The 23,120-nt window shown below is 38.1% G+C and overlaps 1 protein-coding gene across 3 annotated transcripts in view; it reads right to left on the reverse strand.

Annotated features, from left to right (window-relative positions):
* The window catches only part of LOC131068877 (regulator of telomere elongation helicase 1 homolog), a 265,861-nt gene extending 242,958 nt beyond the window's left edge, over positions 1-22,903 (reverse strand). For all 3 annotated transcript variants that reach the window (XM_058004146.2, XM_059218567.1, XM_058004145.2), the window contains exons 1-2: positions 22,731-22,903; positions 19,764-20,029 (exon numbers count right to left, since the gene is read on the reverse strand). In XM_058004146.2, coding sequence (XP_057860129.2) covers positions 19,764-20,029; positions 22,731-22,832 — 368 coding nt within the window. In that variant the 5' untranslated portion in view covers positions 22,833-22,903. The remainder of the gene's footprint in view (positions 1-19,763; positions 20,030-22,730) is intronic.
* Positions 22,904-23,120: the final 217 nt, after the last annotated feature.

Consider the following 23,120-nt stretch of genomic DNA (forward strand, 5'->3'; position numbering starts at 1 on the left):
GCTGCCAACTGTCTTGTTACTTCAAGTAACACAATTCTGTCTGTCGGATATCTCGGCAACATGTATGGTGGTAAAGGACATCCATGCACTCTAATATAAGTGAACTTGGGAAACTGAATGAACCAAGCACCGTACCTCTTTATGAATTCCTGGGCATCCTGAGATAACCTGTTGTGAATTCCACCTTGCAACGTCCTGGTGATGTTCATCGTGAAAGTATCATTAACCAACTTATAGTTGCTCCCTGGCGGATGATGCAAGTAGGCATAGGAATCACAAGCTCTAACCTCGCCGGGTCCTCTTCCAATCACTCCTCTGTGAGGTAGTCCTACGTATTCAACACTCCTGATCAAGGCATAGATGACATATGAACTCATGTGGAAGGACTTAGTAGCCTTAAGTCTCCTCAACTGTACGTCTAAGCAATGGCTAATCATCCTAGCCCAATGTATTGTACCTTTCCCTTGAACAATCACCTGGATGAAGTAAAACATCCACTTCTCGAAATAGAAGGCATGAGGGGCTCCTGTAACTCGGTTGAGCATGGTAGTTAAATCTCTGTACTCCTCCTGGAAATCAATCCTGTGCGGTGTGTTCGGGACCTTGCTCAGACGGGGACGGCTTTTGAGTAGCCAGTTCTTATTGATAATGCTTAGACAAGCATCTGGATCATCTTCGTACATTGATCTGGCTCCTTCTATGCTCTTGTATATCATGTCCCTGTGCTCTGGAAGATGGAAAGCTTCACTTATAGCTTCTTCTGAAAGGTATGCCAAAGTGTTTCCCTCATTGGACACAATCGTTCTGGACTGTGGATCATAGTGACGAGCACACTCGATCATTAATTCATGGCACTGAATAGCTGGAGGAAAGCCTGCCGCCTTAATGATACCACTCTCGATTATTCTCCGGGCGACAGGTGATGGCTTACCAATGTAAGGGACCTCTCGAAACTTCTTCGTGCTGAAGTTCCCCAAGTTTGTATCTCCAATGTGGCTCCACTTCGACACGATCTTAGTCTCCACTTCTTCAGTCTTCTGATCTTCTTTCATGAGAGCTGAGCGACTGGTGGATGCTCCCGCCTTCGGGGTCGCCATACCTACACAACATTTCATTATGAGAATAGATTTTGCAATGAATAACATAGATTAGAGGAGAAATTTTAGGAAACTTCATGATAAGTCTTTGAATTATCATTTCCTAAAATAAAACGATTGAGCTAGGAATTCAAAATTCAAAATATTAAAATATGACGATCAACAAATAAAACAATAAAAATCAAATCGCCATACCTCAACAGAGAGCTAACTCTAGAATGCAAAAGAAAAGGATCGCCTAGGCAAAATTGAGGTATAAATAATCTTCAACGTTATCTCCTCAAAGAAAATCAATTTCGCCACCTTTGTCTTTGACGTGATCTTTCAAGTTCACCTTTGGCGTGGTCTTCAACTCTTAGCAAATTCGCTCAAATGAAGGTCTTTAAATATCGCACCACCTTTGACTGCCTACGCCACCTTGGATGGAATTCGCACCTCTTCAAACACACTTCGCACTATCTTCGCTTTCCTCAATTCGCATGTAGAAGGATAAAAATAATGATGTGAAAATAATAGTTTTCACCCCCCTATATATAGCGCTTGCACCTTTCCATTTACTAAGGCCGACTTGGTAAAATATAACAATTTCAAACGATTTTTAAATGATTTTTAAATTAAATAACAAGGCCGACCTCCATGTATGAGCGCTCCATTCGATTTTAACAATTAATTAATAATTAATTAAATGCCTTTCGTTTTTTAATTTGTAAATTTCGATTTTTAATAAAGGCAAAATAATTAATAAATGCCTAACGCCATATTAAATGCTAATTAAATAGGATTTTCAAAACTCATCGATCTTAGCATTTAAAATAAATTTAAAAAGGTTTATTTGGCGCCAAAAATTTGAAAATGAAGAGGACGTACCTCATCGCTCTGGTCCCTTGGAGAGGGACAGGAGCGATCCAAGATTTTGTCATAATTCTTGCAATTTTAACGTTCATCTCCTTCCTTTCTACGTTCAATATCGATCATTTTGTTGGGTCCTTCGAATTAGATCGTCATGTATGTGCGCATGAGTGTCTTTAGATGTATCATCGCCCTTGTCCCTTGGAGAGGGACAGGAGCGATCCTAAAGTTTTCGCTTGATCTTGCATCTTTAATCTTCGAACTTCCATCGCAAGGTGAATAACATCATTGCTTATTCCTTCTACGCTCGTTCCACTTACTTTCATGAGGTGTTTGGATGTTTAGAGGATCATCACCCTCGTCCCTTGGAGAGGGACAAGAGCGATCCATGTCTTTCTCCTTAATCTTAGCAACTTTTAACTCCAATCTTCGTTGTGATGTCTTCCAAACGCCGTCCTTTACCATGCCCATCCTCGCCTTAACTTAATTTCGAAGGAGTATGAGTGTTTTTGATGGGATCGCCTTGGTCCTTGTCCAAAGGACAGGAGCGATATGGACTCCTTAGCTTGATTGATAACGTTTGGACGTTCAAAACTCTTGCATGTCATCCTCAAAAGACGTCTTGAACCATTTACAACCTTGTGAAGCTTTGACTCAACGTAATTCTTGCATGAATTGATCAATATACTCAACATCGCTCTGGTCCCTTCCTGAGGGACAGGAGCGAAATTCATCATTGGGAGCTTGTTCTTGTTTATTTCAACTTACAATTATCTTCAACGCGTGTAATGACGTCCTTTCGATCCTTGTGGTAGCTTGATATTTGCTTGTCTCTTGAAATCTATGCCTTAATGGAACTATCGCTCTGGTCCCTTCCCATGGGACAGGAGCGATCTAGGGTCTTAGAGCGCAAATCCTTCCAACGTGACAACCTTGATGCTTGTGTTTGATTAAAAAATGTCTTAAGACGTTCCTGCCACCTTGTTCCTTGTCTTGGATCGGTCTTAAACTTGAGGGAAAGGCAACACACTCACTGTATCGCCCTGGTCCCTTGGAGAGGGACAGGAGCGAACTTGCTCTTGTGGTCTTCATTTCACTTTGTCACCTTCAAAACTTATATTCAACGGGTTCGTAATGCGTCCTTCCATTCATTCATGCCTTGGGATCGATTGAAACTTGGCAAGAAGATCGTTTATAACAAAGATCGCTCTGGTCCCTTCCTGAGGGACAGGAGCGAACTGGGCATTTTGGGACCCTTGTTGATATTTTAAAATATTCAATTTATATTCAATGAGTTCATTTCACCATCTTCCTTGCCACCAAACATGAACTTGACTTGATCTTGGCCTGAATTTTCCTCTATGAAGAATATCGCTCTGGTCCCTGGGAGAGGGACAGGAGCTATAATGTACTTCGCCCTGGTCCCTTCCTGAGGGACAGGAGCGATTTTAGCATTCTGGACCATTCTTCTTCATATTTGCACTTCAAATTATATTCATCTGATAAAACATCTTCCCTTGGACCTCTTCGAATCGTCAAGTCGTCAAAATCTTGCAAGGAAAAGGCAAAATTTGATTTGAAGCTTCGGTCCTTCACTGAGGGACAGGAGCGATTTTGCTCTTGGAGGCATTTCTGTGTTCATGAAAATCTTCAATTTATATTCAATGGAAAGATCTCGCCTTTCTCCATTACTTCCAACTCGAAATTCATCTTGACTCTGCAGGGACAGTAAGATATTTGAAAACGAGCTCCCGTCCTTCACAGAGGGACAGGAGCGATTTTGCTCCTACAGGCCAAAATAACATGATTTTACACATTTTAACACTTCACAAGGCGACAACAAGTCATTTCCAATGCCTAGGATCAAAATCAAAAAAGGTCAAAATTTGGTCAAAAATATTCAATCGGACAAAAATTCACATTTCATCTCCAACACTTAGACAAATTAAGCTTTGCAGCAACATTCCAATTGAAAATTAGACCATTCTGGCGAATTTATTGCATTCAAAATTAGCATCCTTCGAAAAGGAAGCTCAAAAGCCCTCAAAACGACTGGATTCTGGCCTGAAAAGACAGAAATGAAAACCCTAAGGCTGACCCTAAATCCAGACAACTGACTGACTAACAAAATCCTAAAAAACGAAGCAAAAGGCGAGCAAAAAGAGGGGGTCCCCATTTTCAATGGGGCGATGTGTGAAATGGTCACAACACTACCATAACACTCACCATTAATCATTGATTAGCCAGACTTAGAAAATATTTGGAAGACTTCAAAATTCCACAATTTCTACAATTTTAACCAGATTAATTTGAAATTTGAAATCCATACTCAGGCAAACCATCTGAAGCATCATGACCCCTAAAATGTAGGAACTTAGCTTTTTAGGTCAAAACTTGAAAATTTTCAATCACGATTGAAGCAGGTCAGTGGTACTAGTGCAAACCCTAGGTCCCCACTCCGAAAAAACAAAAAACAGGCATCCCTAAAAAATAGGGAAAACTTTTTAAAAATAGCCATCCCAGGGATCGGGCTAAAAATGCCAAAAACAAAACTTCCTAAAAAAATAGGAAAAAGCATAAAAGCAAACTTTCTAAAAATAGAAAGTTGTTCAAATTCGTTCAAATCAATTGTGTTCTTCGTCCTTTGGCCTTTTTGGGCACTTCGATGATGTCCGGACTCTGTTATCACTTGGCTTGCACAAACTGACTTTCAATCTATAGGACTCAAACCGTTCAAAACCTGACAAAACCGATCAAAACTGAAACGGAAGGCCACGGGCACTAACAAAAAAAACCCTTGAAAGCAAGAAAGGAGAGGGTCCTGTTGACGTGTATTTTGTACACAATCAAACACAGAATAAAATACCCAAGGGTACCTTATCCTCTCTTGAATAAAGCCTCTGATTGCTGAAGATGTCGCAAAAAAGGATCAATCGGGATGACTCCAAGGTTCTTTAATGTAGGGTCTCTACGTGTGGATAAGCACCAGTGGTCGTTGTGAATGCTGTTTCATCAAGGGGCCTTACGTTTCCGTACAGGAACAGAATTTCCTAAAACTAACAAGTTTTCAAAAAATCAAAAGGTAGGGTTTGCAAGAGATGAATTCTAATCTAATCTTAGGAATGACTCAATGAAGGCTAGACTTGGTAAGATTCTACCAATTTCAGTATTGCCAAGGAATAACAACTCTACTGAAATTGATGCGATCTTCTAAGGTGACTAATGATTTTTCAATTCATCAAGAATCATAGACACTACCATGAAGGTACATATCAATAGTTCAATAATGATTGAAGGTTTAAGCAATCCAAATATCTCCAGTTGACCACACAAGGCGTCCTCACAATCAACAAGAAGCTAGTGGTTTGGAACGTGAATCTCACCAAAGATCAAGCTCAACACTTAGTCCTTCAAATTTAAACACTACTTCAACCAAGAATGATTCAAGAAAGTAAGCAACCATGAAAGTAGCCACAAGAATTGCAATAAAACACCATAACTTCAATATTTTATTGATCTCAAAGCCAAAATAGACAACAATTGCTTGAAATTCTCTCTTCAATGCTCAATCTTGCTACAAAATAACTTCTAACTATCTGACTCTAATATCTATTTCTCCACTTAATCTCTCATTCTCATCTTACTATCTGAAAAATGAAAATGAGTGAGGGTATATATAGCATCCTCAATTACAATGAACGGCCCAGATCAAAAGAAGATCAACGGCTGAGATTCTGACACCTAAACCCTAATTAGGATTTGTTACAAAAAGTTCCCCTTCTATTGAACAATATTAAATGCATAGCCAAATATTTAATTGGCACAAAAATCTAGGAAACATAGACCAATGATAATTAAGGTGCCACATCATCTATAACCTCTCTTCTAGAACCTTGTTCCCTTTCCAATGCTCCTTCTTAGCATATGCAATGAATCTGGACACAATTCCTTCAATCTCAGCAATAGGAATCTCTGGAAGATTCCTCATTCGTTCCTCCAAATGGATGACCTGATCAAAAGCCTTGAGAAGAGCTACATCCCATCTAGGTTCGAGTTCCTTGATTTTCTCAATCAGGAGCATAGTAGCGAACATTTGATCTCTTTGCTCATCTGTGATAATATTCTCATCTTTGCAAACGATGACCTTAACCTTCTCTTCCAACTCTTGAAGATTCACATCTGTCTCATCTTCAATCCTTCTGCCAAGAATAGAGCATAACACCTCAAACACCTTGTCCTGAATTGGATGGATGACCTCCTCAACTTGATTGCATTTGGTGCTAATATCTTCGAAAAGAACTTCCTTCATCTGGAGTAGAGTTGACCACTGGAGTAAATTATGAGCTCCTCCATCCATTATCTTTTCTTGTGCTAGGATCTTCCTTGGTGTTTGCCTGATTACTTGCAGAACAGGAATGATAACATCTCTAGTGTGGGCAAAGGCGGCTACTGTTATCATTAGGTTGTGAATGATCTCAAGGACCTGGATAGCTCGATGGGTGGTCTGCATCATTCTTGTTGCGAACTCAATGGCAACGGTATGAGATTTGTCAATCCAAGAGCTCATAAGCTGAACCAAGCTCTTAACTCTTTCTGCCTCACCAACTAATTCAAGGGGAAGTGCTTGCACGAGAGACACTGCTGGATCCTAACGTCCCAAAGGCTGATTGAGATGGCTAAAGTAGCTTCTCCAAGCACCGACCTCTCGCTCAAGCTCCTGTGCATCTTGAGATAGCCAATTGTGAATCCCGCCTTGCAATGTCCTGGTGATGTTCATCGTGAAGGTATCATTGACTAACTTGTAGTCACTTCCAGGTGGATGATGCAAATGGACATAAGAATCACAAACTCTGACTTCTCCGGGCCCTCTTCCGATCACTCCTCTGTGAGGTAGTCCTGCATATTCAAAACTCCTGATCAAGGCATATATGATGTACGAGCTCATGTGGAAGGATTTGGTAGCCTTCAGTCTTCTTAACTGCACATCCAAGCAATGGCTAATAATTCTAGCCCAATGAATTGTTCTTTTCCCTTGAACTATCACTTGGATGAAGTAGAACATCCACTTTTCAAAATAGAAGGCTTGAGGAGCCCCTGTAACTCGATTGAGTAAAGTTATCAAATCTTTGTACTCCTCCTGGAAGTCGATCCTATGTGGTGTGTTGAAGATCTTGCTCAGGCGAGGACGACTTTTGAGTAACCAATTCTTATTGATGATGCTCAAGCAAGTGTCTGGATCATCTTCATACATGGACCTAGCCCCTTCCAAGCTTTTGTAAATCATATCTTTATGTTTTGGAAGATGAAGAGCCTCACTTATAGCCTCCTCTGAAAGGTAAGCCAAAGTGTTTCCTTCCTTGGACACGATTCATCTTGATTGTGGGTTATAATGGCGGGCGCACTCGATCATCAGCTCATGGCAAAAGACTGCTAGAGGGAAACCGGCCGCCTTGATAATGCCACTTTCAATTATTCTCTTTGTGACAGGTGATGGCTTTCCAATGTAAGGGACCTCTCGAAACTTCTTCACACTGAAGTTTCCCAAGTTGGTATCTCCAATGTTGCTCCATTTTGACACGATCTTGGTCTCCAATTCTTCATTCCTTTGATCTTCCTTCATGAGAGTTGGACGACTAGTGGATGCTCCTGCCTTTGGGGTCGCCATCGTGATACCTACACAACATTTCATAATGAGTAATATATTTTGCAATTTAAACATATAGAGTAAAAAGGAAGATTGAAGCTTTTAATTTAGGAAACTTCATGATAAATCTTTGAATTATCATTTCCTAAATTTAACTACGCAATTTGAAATTCAAAATTCAAAGTTTCAACATTGGACTAGGAAGATCTCGCCATACCTCCACTTGAGGATTAATTCTAAGAAATGATGTAAAATTAGGAAAATTCGCTAGGGAAAAGGTAGATCGAAGTCCTCAAAATGCGCTTCCTTTATCAACTCCACCACCTCTAGCCTTCAACAAAATTCGCTCCAACTTAGACCAGATTTCGCACCTTTTATTGCTTCTCCAAATCGCACTTGAATGAATGATTGAATGATTGATTAAAATGGTTCAAAATACCCATGTTATATAGGCGCTCACCACTTCCTTTTCCCATAGGCCGACTTGGAAAATAGGCCAAAAAATAAATAAAAATTAAAAAAGAAAGAGGCCGACTTAGCAAAAAAATTAAAATAATACCCCAAAGCGCTCTATCTTTTAATTTTTTATTTAATAATAATTAATTTTAAATGCCTTAATAATAATTAAAAATCGATTTTCCAAGGCTTAAATTAATTATTAAATACCAACGCACCCTTATTAAATGCCAATTTAATAAAAATATTTCAAGGTTTTAGTGAATTTGGCATTTAATGCGATTTGTTTGAAGTAAGCGCTCAAGCCTGGAAAATAATGGATATCAATAACATCGCTCTGGTCCCTTGGAGAGGGACAGGAGCGCCCATGCATTTTAGACCTTGCATTTCTTATTTTCACGTTCAAAACCTCACCTTTTCCGTTTAAAATGGCATTTTATTGGGAACTTTGAGTTTAATTCATTCGTTCTTCAGGAGGAGCGTACTTTAAGACATTTTCGCCCTGGTCCCTTGGTGAGGGACAGGAGCGATCTCACCCTTTGTCCTTGGTCTTTGTCTTTCAAATCGCCAATTCAAGTTTGGAGGTAAACAATGATCTTCATTCGTCCCTTCAGTGCATGTTCAACTCGTTTTCTCAAGGCAAAATAGACTCTCCAAAGATTTTCGCCCTGGTCCTCCAGTGAAGGACAAGAGCGATTTTCACATTTGAGCCTAAGATTGTCGATTCTTGGGGGCAATTCCTTGTTCATCATCTTTCGAAAGATATTTCTCACTTTGCACAACCTTGTCTTGGCGTGATTCTGGAGGGGATTTGTTGATTTTATGAAAATCGCCTTGGTCCTTCAGTGAAGGACAGGAGCGCCTTTTAGTTTATTGTACAAATTCTTGACCACATCAACCTCCAATTACCCTCAAGGCATAAAACATGATTCTCCATTCTATCTTGAGTCCTGGAAACAAGAAATAGTATTTCAAACGTTAAGTGTTTAGGCATACTTGAAGATTTCACTCTGGTCCCTTGGTGAGGGACAGGAGCGCCCTAGCCAATTTTCATCGAATTTTATGGTCTTTGCAACTTCATTCCTCCTTGAAGCACTTTTAAATATCACTCCAATCTTGTGCCTTGACCTGGATTCGTCCAAATTTGGAGGGGGAAGCTAGATAGTGTGTTTTTCGCCCTGGTCCCTTGGTGAGGGACAGGAGCGCTTTTGCAATTATAAGCTCACTTGTGTTTTGCTAACTTACAAAATTATCTTCAATGGACCGATTATGCCTCCCTTCATTCATCTCAAACATGAAACTTGCTTTACCTTTGCCAGAAATTTGTCTTGTGAGAAAATCGCTCTGGTCCCTTGGAGAGGGACAGGAGCGCCTATGGCCATTTAGGTTGATTCTCTTCTTTGTGACCTACTCAAGTTATATTCAACGGGCAAAACATACTTCCCTTGACCTCTTCAAATCGCGAAATCACTTAAATCTTGCAAGGATAATGCAAATTTGGAATTCAAGCTCCGGTCCTTCAGTGAGGGACAGGAGCACCCTTTGTCTTCAAGGCCAAATCTTTTCACTTTTCATCTCAAATTTCCTTTGCTGGGGAAGATATCATCTTTTTACAATCCATGAACGAGAGCCCAAATCCAGAAAAGGTCCAAGAAGGTGTGTACAAAGAAAATCGCTCTGGTCCCTTGGTGAGGGACAGGAGAGAATTCATCTTGCTAGACAAAAAGTTCAACCTTTCATTGCTTTTAACTGAGTTTGGATGCTCCATTACGCTCATTTCATCCTTCATTGTGTCCTTAATGCTTCAATTTGATCAACCAAGGCCAAAAATGACCAAAATAAATCATTTCGCCCTGGCCCTTCAGTGGAGGACAGGAGCGAATTTACCTTAATCCTTCAAATTTCATCATTTTCAAATCTTCAAAATCCTTAAAATCTTCAATTCACGTCCAATCATCTCCCCTGGAGACCCTGCACAAAACAATTTAAACAAGTCAGTAACCAATATGCACCAAATAACATTTTCGCCTTGGTCCCTGGGAGAGGGACAGGAGCGATTTCACCTTTATAAGCCAAAATATCCATAATTTAGGTCTTCAATCACTTCACAAGGTTTAATTAGGTCATCTTCAAGGTCGGGAATCAGTCATCAAGCCTTCAAAAATTTGGTCAAAATTTACCCAGACAATAATTCCCTTATCAAAATGCTAGCTCTTAGGCAAAATTTGAATTTGCCTCAAAAAGATCCCTGACTTAACCTAACCTGAGACATACCTGACTCACTGCCTCAATCCCAATTCTCGGGAGGATGCATAATAATCTTCAAAATTTGACTAGACTCGGCTTGAAAATATCCAAAAAAAACCCCTAAGGCTTAAACCTAGTCCAGACAACTCACTTACTTAATCAAAACCCTAAGAGCAGAGAGAAGAACAGGCAAAACAAAAGCAAAAAAGAGGGGATCCCCATTTTAATGGGGCGATGTGTGAAATGGTCACAACAGGTCCCCCATCTTCAATGGGGCGATGTGTGAAAAAGGTCACAACAAGTCACAAAGATAGAATTAGGTAAACAAACGCATCAAGTGGTCAAGCATGATGCCCAGCAATCCATAGCTTCACTAGTACAGCAGTATGATGAACTTCTAGAAAAGAAAGACAAGCTAGAAGAGGAGAATAGGCAACTTGTTGCAGCTGTTCATAAAATCACAAAACCTATTAGTGAAGGGAGTAATCCTTCAAGTTCTTCTAGTTCACAAGAATCAATTCGGGGAGTTGAAAGAGTTGCTCAAAACGTATAAGCGTTGGACTCTTAGGTGGATCAACTTCATGATATGTGCGCAAGTGCTAAAAGACATTCCAAATGATGGTTAAGTTGGAGACCATTGAAGAAAAATTGAATCATACCTCTAAGACTTTCAAACAGTACTTGGAAAGGGTTGAAGGTAGCTTGACGGTTGGTGCAAGATGCCTCGACAACAATTGAGTGTTCTTTAGGAGCATGCCATTATTCCTTCCAGGGTCATGTATCTAGAATTTGAAGAGCTTCTAGAGAACAAAGCCCTCGTTCTCAAATCCCTCATTGAAGAGATTGATGACACAATGAGATTGCGAGTTGAAGTATTCCAAGGTGTTGTTTCTCACTGTGAGAAGGCCTCTTCCAATATCATGGGTCAAAATGGAGAGTTAATACCAGACGAAGTTCTCGCAGATCTACAGATGAAGATTCATAATGAGTGAACGAGTGAGCAATTTTCAGCTGCCTCAATTCAAGTTTTGATGAAACATCAAATCTTCTTGTAGGAAATCCAATCTACTTTGGAGAAGAACGATTCTATGCTTCTTCAATGCCATGATACCATTGTGAAGACTATGATTGTTGCGAAGAACACCCACGAGCCGAATCCTACTGAGCTATGAACGATCATCCAGAAGTTCGAAGGATTCATGTCTTCACATGCTACAACTTAAGTGTTTTTCAACACTTAGTTGCATTTTTCAGAATTGTAATCTCTTAGTTGTAGTTTTTCTTTTGACAAGTTTACTTGTAAAAACATTTTGTAAATTGCAAGTCAAGTCATTACTTGCACTTTTGTAATTACAAGTAGACGAGTAACAAGTCAATTTAGAATAGGACTTGTAACTTTGAATAGGTCATAGTTAGTTATTGAATAAGTCTTGGTGGTTGAGAGAATTTCTCCAATTAGTTAGGATCCTCCCACCTTTTTCTCAAGACTCCTCTCCTATAAATACTTGAGGGGGTCTATTGTAATCTTTATCTTTTGGAAAGCAAGCAAAAACTCTGCCAAATTTGCAACAAAGAAGACTTTGAGCTTTTATGTGTAAATTGAAGAATTGAAAGGAATAGAAGAAAATTACTCAAGTATTGAGACTTTGTGCTATATTCTTGAGTTTATGTTCAACATTACCTTTCTTGCAAGTGTTTCTTAAAGGGCTTAATCAAATTTGATTTGCAAACTTTGTGCTGCAAGTATTGGAGATTAATTTAGTTAAAATAGAAGTTCTATTCAGAAAAGTTGTAAGACTTTGTGCTTACACTCGTCCTTGAGAGAGATTGGAAGTAGATTTTATAGTAAGAAATAGTTGTGAAACTTTGAGCTCATACTAGTTCTTGTTGTCTTGTGTAGAAAGAAATAAGTTATTTCAGACTTTGTGTTGTCATAATTTGTTCTTAATATCATTAGAATAGAAAAGGGTAGATAGGACTTCACATAGTCAAGACTTTGAGCTTGATATTGTTGTCCCGTCCCGAAGGAAGTGACGGAAGTCTTTGAACTTTCAAGAAACTTCATTTCCTTTCTCTCATTTCATTTCAAAAAGTTATTATCGCTGTTTTATGTTAAATTGCTATCACTTTATGTGAAGAGAAAAGGATATTGGCTTTCTTGAAAAAAGAAGAAAGACTGTTGTTCCATCCTATTTTAGTTTTAGTATTAGATAGATAAGGGGAGCCTTCCCTTAATTAGGACAGTTTTACTCACACACTACAGTTGAAGCCACAATTTTGTATATTTCCCCAAGTGTACAAAATTTTCAACCAACACTGATCATGAAAGGTTGTGTCCCTTTCAAAGGGCAGATATAATGAAGAGTTGCACTCTTGCAAAGGGTGCTAATGGTAGAAAGGGTGTGTCTCTTGCCAAATGGCATATATGATGAAGAGTGTGATCTCTCCCTCACATGGAAAGATATAAAGGAAAGTAAAAGAAGAAGCATACACAACAAAGATTATTAAATTACAGGAAAAACATAAATAACAACCTTTAGATAAAGGAGAAGTGTCTCCAGTAACCAGTGAACTAGAGGGATCAAGAACAGCAGACCACCAAGACATATATATATAGCAGATTGCTACATTAGACAAACTGTGAGAATTGGAAATGTAAAGGACCATCCAGCATTTACAACCATATAATCAGTTAATGCAGATCTGGTATGATCTTCCCTATTCATGACTTTATAGCATAATAGAGTATAATTGCAGATCGAATGTCTATTAAGATTATACAATACCTTGTGGGCCAATTATATTGGGCGTATCATTCTTGGTAATAAACAATACAATAAGAATTGATTTAAAATTACATAATTATGAATGGTATACGTAATTCATATTACATCTGACATAAGGAACAATCAATGATGGACAATTATATATATTGAGTGAACTGCCATGATAGTAATATAAGGGACTAAAGAGTACAAGGAGGGAGAACGGCGATGAGGTCATCCACTAGGTAGACCACCTCATGGTAGTTGACTGATGGTCCCGTGAGGCCAAGGGGGTGTAGATAGAGTCCACCGCTCTTGGACTTAGAGGGGAAGGACGTTTAGGACACCCTATAGTTTTTTTCCAAACTCTATCATGGTTGATTATTGAATTACGGGAATTCCAACCACAAGAGAAGGATAAGGATGGAAGTGATGAAAGAGAACGGTGATAGGATGCCTCACTAGGTAGACCACCTCATGGTAGTTGACCGTTGGTCCCATGAGGCCAAGGGGGCTCTGGTTCTCACTCCACTCTTGAGCGTAGGGTAGAGGGTCTCTTGGACACCTTATTGTTCCTCCTTACTCCCAATTTCCTATGGTTGAGTTCTGATAAGGAATTGGACTAAAACTATGGTTAAGTTAATATTCCTAACCCTAAGTATAGAGAATTTATGCTTAATTATCTTTCTTAGAAGATTTATATTATTAATTATATACATTTCAATGGTTTCCTAACCTGCAGCAGGATCTTTATTGTTTTACATGGAAATGGAGATTTAGGGCAAAAATTAGGGTTTTTACTAAAAAGGGACATTACACAATGGAGAATTGTGAGTTACTTCTAAGTGACTCTAACGTGTTCCCAATCCTTCTAGTATGTGATGTAGCCAAATTGCTTCACAAACTATTACACTTGCTGCACAATATTCTACTTTAGTTGAGGAACAAGCAACTACGGTTTGCTTCCTACTTCCCATCAAAATTGATATTTTTGTCAATGTATATCTTTTTTGTAGTAGGATCCATAAGTCAATAGGCGTTCGACTCATTGCTATACCCAAGAAGAATAGAGTTCATGGATTTCTTATCAAGCTTTTTTCTCTTTTGCTTAGGAATGTGCATGTATGTTGTGCAACCAAATACACAAAGATGAGAGATTGATGGTTTAATTCCTATCCATACTTTTTCTAGAGTGATGCCATCAAGAGCTTTGATTGGTGCACCATTTAAAAGATAAATTGTTGTATGCCTTCGACCCAATATGCACGACCCAAATGAGAATCCTTAAACATACTACGTAGTACGTACCATCTCCATGATAGTTAGGTTACATCATTCTACAAGTCCATTTGTTGAGGTGTCAATTGTACCAAATGAGGACAAATTCCATTTTCCTTCAAGTAGGTAGACAATTCTATGCTAAGGAATTCCCTCCCTCAATCTAAAAAGAGCACACAAATATGATGATTCATTTCTTTTTCCACAACAATTTGAGATTCTATAAAATAGGAAAAAGTTTCATCTTTAGTCTACAAACAATAGATGCACATTTTTCTTTTGTGATCATCAACAAAAAGCTAAAAGTACCAAAAACCATCGAGACTGTGTACAATGGGTCCACATAGATCAATATGCACTAGTTGCAAAGATTTGCTTGCTCAATGCTCACTAGGATTAAGATGCTAGATGTTGTTTTCCATCAAGACAACTATAACAGATAGCCCTCGTCTTTTCAACTGAGGGAAGGCTTTTCACCATGCCACTCTTACTAAGAGTAAGCAAATAGCCAATGGTCAAGTGACCAAATTGGTGATGCCATAACATAGCAAGATCATTATTATTTGTCACCACGGCTTGATTATTGTTGAGGGTATCAAGCCTAAATATTTTACCAATTTCAAAAAACACTTGCAAATCTTTGAACTTCTAGATTTATCACACATGAGGCTTAACTTTTTATCCTCATTTTGTCAAGCTCAATCCTCAGGTTATGGTTGAGAAATTGATTGATAGATAGGAGGTTTTTGGTAGACCTAACACATAAGATTTCAATGAATTGCAAGGAGATTCCACCAATACCTTGAATGTCATAGGTGGTCTCATCTCCTAGTGAAACTTTACCATGATAGGGTTTCATTATGAGAAAGTACTACTTTTCTCTAGTCATGTACTTTGTAACACCTAAGTCCACATACCAATTTCAATTCAATTGTGAACTATCTTTAGAAGTGTGGGCAATAAACATGTATTCATCTACTTGAGAGTCATCTTCTTCAACAATATTGCCATGTTGTTGTTGTTTGTTCTTTTGATTCCATCATGCATGGCCACTTTGAAATGGCTCTTTTTGATGCATTTTGTTGTTGGATAATCCTTTGGCCAAAGAGTTGTGCCAACCAATTTTTACATTGTATCTAATACTTTTGTAAATTGGACACTTCTTGTAAGATTGGGATTGATTACTAGATTTGGGAGATCCACCATATTGCTTCTTAGGCTTCTTGCCTTTATGGTGTATGGCCGTTGCAAGATCCTCCTTGATATGTTCTTAACTTAAAGACTCCTCTTTCTAAAGTAGATTAACTAACTTCTCAAAGTTGGATATCTATTCTATGTCTCAAAGTTGGATATCTATTCTATGCCTCAAAGTTGGATATCTATTCTATGCCTCAAAGTTGGATATCTATTCTGCAGTGTTCAATGTTGTCACAAACACTTTGTATTTTGATGGCAATACTCACAAAATAAGGTGTACCAAGGTATCATTGTCAACTATTTCACCCAATGCTTGTAGAAAAACTCTCAACAATATTTTTGAGAAAGGGCTCCAATTGTTCTCCATTCTTCATCTTCTAGCTAGGTAGCTAACTCTACAAATAAAAATGCTAAACTTCATCAAACAAACGAGCAAGTTTGCCCTCACAAAATAAGGGTAACCCAAGTATCATTGTCAACTATTTCACCCAACGCTTGTAGTGAAACTCTCAACAATATTTTCAAAAAAGGACTCCAATTGTTCTTCATTCTTCATCATCAGGTTATGTAGCTAACTCTACAAATAAGATCTGATTCTAATTCTTGGCCTCATATATTGTTCTAAGCAAGAACCATGCATCTTTTTTTGTGGATAAATCTTGGATAAAATGCTGAACATCATCAAAGAAATGAGCAAGTTTGCCTTCTTATCAGCTTACTCGAATTTCTTTTACTAGTCAACATCACTCGCACATCATTTAGTGTTACTAACAACCACATTCCAAACTTCTTCAAACTCGAGTTTTGAATTTGGTTTTCCATGCAAAATAACTATTTTCCTAGAGCAACTAGGAATCTAGAAGAAAGAACTTCAAGAACTACTTGTCATTGTGTCATCAAGAAATACATGCTATTTTGTCCTATTTCTCTTCACTCAAATCAGTGTTTTGCTACAAACGAGAGGATATTTTAAGAATAAAATGAACACCTTTAAAAATGAGTTGAAATATATACAAATTACCTTAAAAAATTAGTCTTGAAATAGTTCATTTGATGCTTCATAAGTCTAATTAAAAATTAAGCAAACAGCACCAAGAACGGATGCTCTAATAGAATTTTGCAATAAAAATGGCAAAATGATCATTCAAAAGAATTCTAAATCAAATTGAAGAGTGGACATAATAGAGGCATGGGATTTGATCTTGTAACCTACAATTCTTAAAATGTTCCCAAAGCCAATAATTGAATTCAGCATCGAGAAATTTGGCGGCATTATTTACAGCAAAGCAAGGACGGATGGGATTGGGGAGGTAGAAGCGCTTCATATTTTATGTCTTCAATGTCAATGCAAATCATGCAAGATCCAGTAATTGTGTGCACTAGCATTTCCTACGACAAGGAGAGCATTAAGAAGTGGTTATTTACAATGGGAAACAACATCTACCCCACCACAATGCGAGTCCTTGATAATCAAGAGCTCACACCCAACCACTAACTCCTTTGTGAGCATCCTAATTCGCCTCTAAACGCCAACAAATAATTCATACACAAGATAAGTATGTATGACCCTATGGGTCAAAACAATCTAGGTTTCTCATAAACAATTGTGAACATTAATGTTTGATTTGTTCTTTGTTATTGTTTATGTTGGCATTCAGTTGTCATTGATGTCAACCGGTATTGCAGGCTACCAGTAAAGGTATGTCACTCGGTATAAAGAAGATTGAACCGGTATAAGGAAGATTAACATGAAGGCTTGTAAACCGGTATGGTGGAAGACAAGTAGGTATTGAGACTATCAGTACCTTCACCGGTATGAGGAGAAATGCATATGTGTGTTAGTATGTTGAGTGATAACCGGTAGAGCATAAACCGGTTTGGAGGTTAGTTGCCTGTTTATGATGAAGAGGCAGAATGTTAAAATAATGACAAACCACTGGATCCGAAGATGTGCTACCGGTGTAGTGTGCACCACCGGTTAGCAAGAGGAGTAGGTCTCACCGGCAAGGGCTTGTACCGGTATGAGCTTGTTGAATGTTCGAGTGTAAACCGACCTTATGTCGGTGAGCTGAGTGTATGACCGATGTGATGCCATGTGGAGCTGAGGTGGCAAGCATGCAGAGGTTGGTGAAGTTTTCCATCGACGTGGTTGTTGGAACAGTTAGTCGACATTAATGAAACAACCACAAATCACTGGAAGATAACAAATTGGTGCGGCTCAAGGAAGAATGAATGACAGAGAGTGATCAGGGAGTTGTTGGCGCCTGGATCGAAGCAAAGAAATCAGATTGCAAGAGGACCTCGAGAAGGAAACAACTAGGCTATAAATGAGTCCACAGATTTCAAGGCCGAAAATCATGGTTGGGATTGCTATCTTTAGCAAATATGCATTGGATAATGGAAAACATGTACAGATGCATTCCTCCAATGCAGGTGATCGATCCAAGGAAGATTGGATCGGATCTGATGCAGATTTGGTGGGGTGAAGGAAACCCTAACTGCCCTTAGTTTGAATTGATTTTTGGCGGGAAAGCTCAAGATTAAAATATGATGACTTGAGACTGCGATCGGTGCTGCTGCAGAATGAAATCAAGTGTGAAATTGTTGTCTGAGAGCCGAAGAGATAAACACTTGAGGTGTTTATAAGTGAAGACTGTACCTGTAAGGAGAAGCAGGGTAAACCGATGTAAGGAACAAACCGATGGAGTGAGCTTAGAACACAAAGGTGACAAACCAGCAAAAGTTGTACCTGAGAAAGAGTGATCAAGTGTGAGTTGAAGAAGTGAAGATATTGCTGAGAGGGGACTTAGCAAAGTTATCAGCAAAGCAGAGTTGCAGAGTGGGTGGAGAGAACACAGACCAGTAAGGTTGAAACCGGCAGATCAGAATATTGTAAGGTTGCAAAACTTCCTTTGCAACAGAGATCTCATTTTGTATTTAAAATCTTTATACTATTTTTCACTAAGTTGGAGCTTAGTGCAGGGGTAGTAGCTCCTTTAGGTTGTAGCCTATAAATTGTGTAGGGGTCGGTGCTCCTTTGAGTTGGTGCTCATAAATCAAGGGTTGGTGCTCCTTGGGTTGTTGCCCTAAAATTGTAATCAAATCTTTTACATTGTGAGGCTGGATTGGAGCATTAGATCTCCAGCAGCTATTCTCACCGAGGTTTTTCCCACATTGGGTTTTCCTCGTATATCTAGTGTTGTGTGTTGCATTCTTGTGCTTGTGTTATGTTAATGTTTTAGCAAATCTTTTTACACACCTAGTTTGCACTGTTTGAGCTACCGGTTAGCACTCGGTTTGTTTTCTATATTACCGGTATCTCTCTGTTGAAGAAAAAGTGTTTAAATCACTGATTCACCCCCCTCTCTGTGATCCATTGTGTCCAACAGTTTCTTTAAAGAGGGTTTCTTTGTTACATTTAACAATCCCCAAAACTCTGCACTTTGCATATCACTAGAAAGAAAAGGAAATATGTTTACAAATGCACTCCTATCATCAATTAAATCTTCAAATCACACCTCCAATCAATCAACAAACACTTTTTTTCTGTTGTTTTTGCAGCTGCTGAAGATGACAATGAAGAAAAAATAAAATGCTTTCACATACCCACAGCCCTTTTTTTCCCATAGGCAAGTTTTTTAAAAAACCATCAGTCCATGCCTGCAACTTCCCAAGTCTTGCCAAGAAAAAGAGTTTCTGGCACTAACTTTGCTGCAATTCCTTGAAAAGACATTGTAGGGCAGGAAAACTTGCGAGTCCATCAAGAACTCACCAAGTTTGTAGCTATGGAATAAAGTTCATTAGAGTGAAGATAATCATTATGACACCCATGTTGTGGCCTACATTACAGTGAGGAAAACAAATAGATGAATACCTTAAGCATACAAAATAGTCTCAACTCTGACAAAAAAGTCACTCAAAAATATATCTAGCAAACAATTGTGAATCATTAAAACCCAACACACAAGCTGGAAACCATTTTATGAAATCTAATTTAGTCAACGTCTCTTTATATAGAAAGAAAGAAATTATATTAAAGTCCACAAATGACCAAGAAAGGTCAAAGGGACAGGAACACAAAACAGTTACAATAGCAAAAAGCTAGGGAAAGGGGGTTGCCCAAACTTGAAGGAAATACAATAACTAAGAAAAGAAGGAAAAACAAAGATAAAAACAAAAGGGGGTTAACCTCCAAACAAGTACAAGTATAAAAGGGTTGCAACAACAAACCTGTAGGAACATGATTTTAGTTCTCGCACAACTTGCTGTAATTGACTGTGAGTGCGTGAGGTATATATTATAGTAGGCAATGTTGGTTTTGTTATCTCTAGTGATGAATCAAGCTGAAATTGGCTTCCAGAACTCTGTATGCTTCCTCTGTCTGGCCAAGAATAAGTTGACATGGAACCAAGACTCTCTCTCCAAGCCAATGTTGCACAGAGCAAACATAAAGTTTTTCCCGTTCCTGTTGGACTCTCTAGCAATGCATTACAACCCTGTTAATAGCCACACGTAAACAAGAATTTAACTGATTGGATCAGTTAGTGAAAATTTATGCTTTCCTAGAAGAATGAACGTTACTAAGAATTACGATATTTACAATAATCAGTCCCTTAAAAATAATTAAATACAGACGTTGCACCATATTACAGTTTACAAAAGAACAAAGAATCAAAAAATTGAGCTCAAGAACTGATGATCAAGTATCTCAGATATCTATCTATTTGTAGTATGTACGATCATTGATTAAACATAAATCTTATATTCATACTGGCTAGGACAATCAAATCATGTACAAGTTTGATCTTGTTATCCCTAACAAGCTATTTTATTCAGTAGTTAATCTTTGAAAAGTATCTACTATATACTATGCCTCCCTCTCTCCATCCCTCTCTATCGGAAGAAAATTTCAATTATAATAGGATTGGATGATACAATTTGTTTGCATTTGTGATGCAGTGGCTGCCAGATGGCAGATACTATACAGAATTTACAGAGTTCTCAAATATTAACGTTTCTTGGCAAATACATATAAAAAGCATGCAAAAACTTGAAACCAGATGAGATAATTTTCTTTACTGCAGCGTCGAACATCATTGTCCAGCATTTTTCATCATTTTTCTTGCTTCTGAAAGAAATTTCTTATTCTTTCTTCAAAAGAGTCTATTACCAATTTCCGCTTGGACATAATCTATTATCCGGTCCTTTTTACTTTCGTTATTTTAATATTTTTGAAGATTTTTTCAAGAAATTTGCAGTTTTTCTTATTTTAAATTTATGAAAAATGCTACTTATTACAAAAAGAAATTCCTGTTTTGCATGTTTTTGATGGGGCACTCATTGTGAAAGAGTTCAAAAGTTGTCATCCATATTTGTATCCATCGAGTGTTGATATATTTACTTCCATGTTGATTGTTTGTTTTACTTTGACATGCATCCTCATGGTAGTGCATATTCGTATGCACGTCAAAGTGAGAGCAAAGTGTAATGTGAAAATTGCATACACATGCTCTTCCCTTATGTTTTGGCCCCACTTCAATTAGAGAGTCCTTTAAGCAATAGCAAGTGTACAAGTGGTATAATCTTGCATGAAAATCAACTCACAACCTGATCCTAAACTGGTTCCATAATCGCTAACCCCAAGAACTAGTTTTGATCCCTGGATCTCCCAGGCAACCCCTTAGAAACCAAATCTACATGTGCAATATTGACCTAGATTATTTCCACAATCATAAATGGGAAACCTAAACTTTTGAAAACCTAAATTCAAATTTAAACCTTCCTGACCTTTTCCCCCTAGTTGTTGTCAGTCAAACTAGCACACTTTGCACCAATTTGTATGCTATGGTGTATATTAACAAGATTCCCTATCTCTTTGAAATCATAAAGGAATGAATCTCATGTGCCCTAATCTATTTGCACTTTATTATAGCAGCATCATTGAGGATCTTAATTGCAACATCATCCCAGGCATACTACATATTTTCCAGTTATCTTTGATCTTAGTTCATGGCCATTGAATAGATCCACCTAAGAGCTTGATCAAATGGGAATAAATCCTTACCTAGCAAGTTTTCAAACAATGTCTATCACCACCACCTTACTTTAGCCATAGGTACAATGAGCCATACATCTGCTATAGTAATCAATTCCTTGCCAATTCACTTCTGTGGATCCAGGTTCAATTCTGCACATCTAATCAGTTCCGCGGGCACAGAATTGAATCAGAGCAAAGTAAAGTCAGTTTACAGAATCAAAGGTGTTTACATGAACAAGCCCTATTTTTCAGCACATTGATAAATCAAACTCCTCACATTCCGAGCAGTGTCCCTCTATTCATAATCCAACTAAGTATTACACAAATTTATTTGAATTCCATAAATTTAATTATGTATTTGTTGTTCCAATCCCAATTGCTTATCCTATGTTTTTATTATTGTTTAATTATTTGTCTTAAAATATCTTTGGTGTAAGAGGCATTATTTTCTCTTACACATATGTATGTTGCACATATATTGATGAACATACAATTTTCACAGTCCATAAATTTATTTTATGGCTTCTGGAAATAACGGTGTATTTGTTTTTGCATCAGTTATTTCCAGAAATACACACGTAGACTGTTTATTAGGTTCTATTTATGGTGTAATCTGGAACACATGGGGTTCTGAGACCATTGAAGAGGAAGCTAACAGTACAAAAACGTATATGCATGTGTACACCATCTAAATAATTTCAATAAATTTATCTAAGGAATTAAGTTGTAATGTTGGAACGCGGAAATCGTAAAAGCAAGTCATGTTTACTTATCTTAAGATTGCAACGAGAGTGCCTTGTAACAGTTGTGTGGCACATTCTAATATTGACCTATGTTTACTTATCTTAAGATTGTGATGCAGGCTTACCCCACACAATGTTAACAGTGACACATAGTCTCGCCTGAAATTTATCAATGAAAAAGACTCGCCATACCCAATAATATCCTTTTATACCCAGTGTAACCAATATTTAATAGCGACAAATTATCTCACCTGAAATTTTTCATGAGAAAAAAATCGCCGTACCATTTGTGCCCAGTATAACAAGAGAAATTTTGATGGAATCAAACTAAATATGGGGCAAGCTTATGTACTTTGAATCCTTGTAAGAGGAAAGTGTCTTGTAGAACAACGCAGAATTTGTTCTGTTTTGGCATACCTTTTGCAGCGATTGAATAACACGCTCCATGTAAACGAGTTGGCAATCATAGGCATTGTAGGGAAAATGAACATCGATGCCAGAAAGCTTGTACGTAGGCATGGCTGCCCTGCTGCTATCTTCTTGTTTCCTGCTTCTTCTGCACTCTGGGTAGAGAGAAGGCAAAGATCGCTTTGAGCCCGCCAAAATGTATCTATAGCTCGCTTGATTTATATTTTTGTTTATCGTTTAAATAAATATTATTAGGGGAAAATCGCTCACTTGGTACTGTTATGCTTTTTAGACCGTTTGAGGTTAATGCAACGACTACTAGTGTGCAACGGGTGTGTTTTATTGTAAAAGCTGGTTAAAAAATTGATCTTTCATATTATCTACATATAATTGAAGGAT

This window comes from Cryptomeria japonica, chromosome 3 (assembly GCF_030272615.1).
Source record: "Cryptomeria japonica chromosome 3, Sugi_1.0, whole genome shotgun sequence".
NCBI classification, from domain to species: Eukaryota; Viridiplantae; Streptophyta; class Pinopsida; order Cupressales; family Cupressaceae; genus Cryptomeria; species Cryptomeria japonica.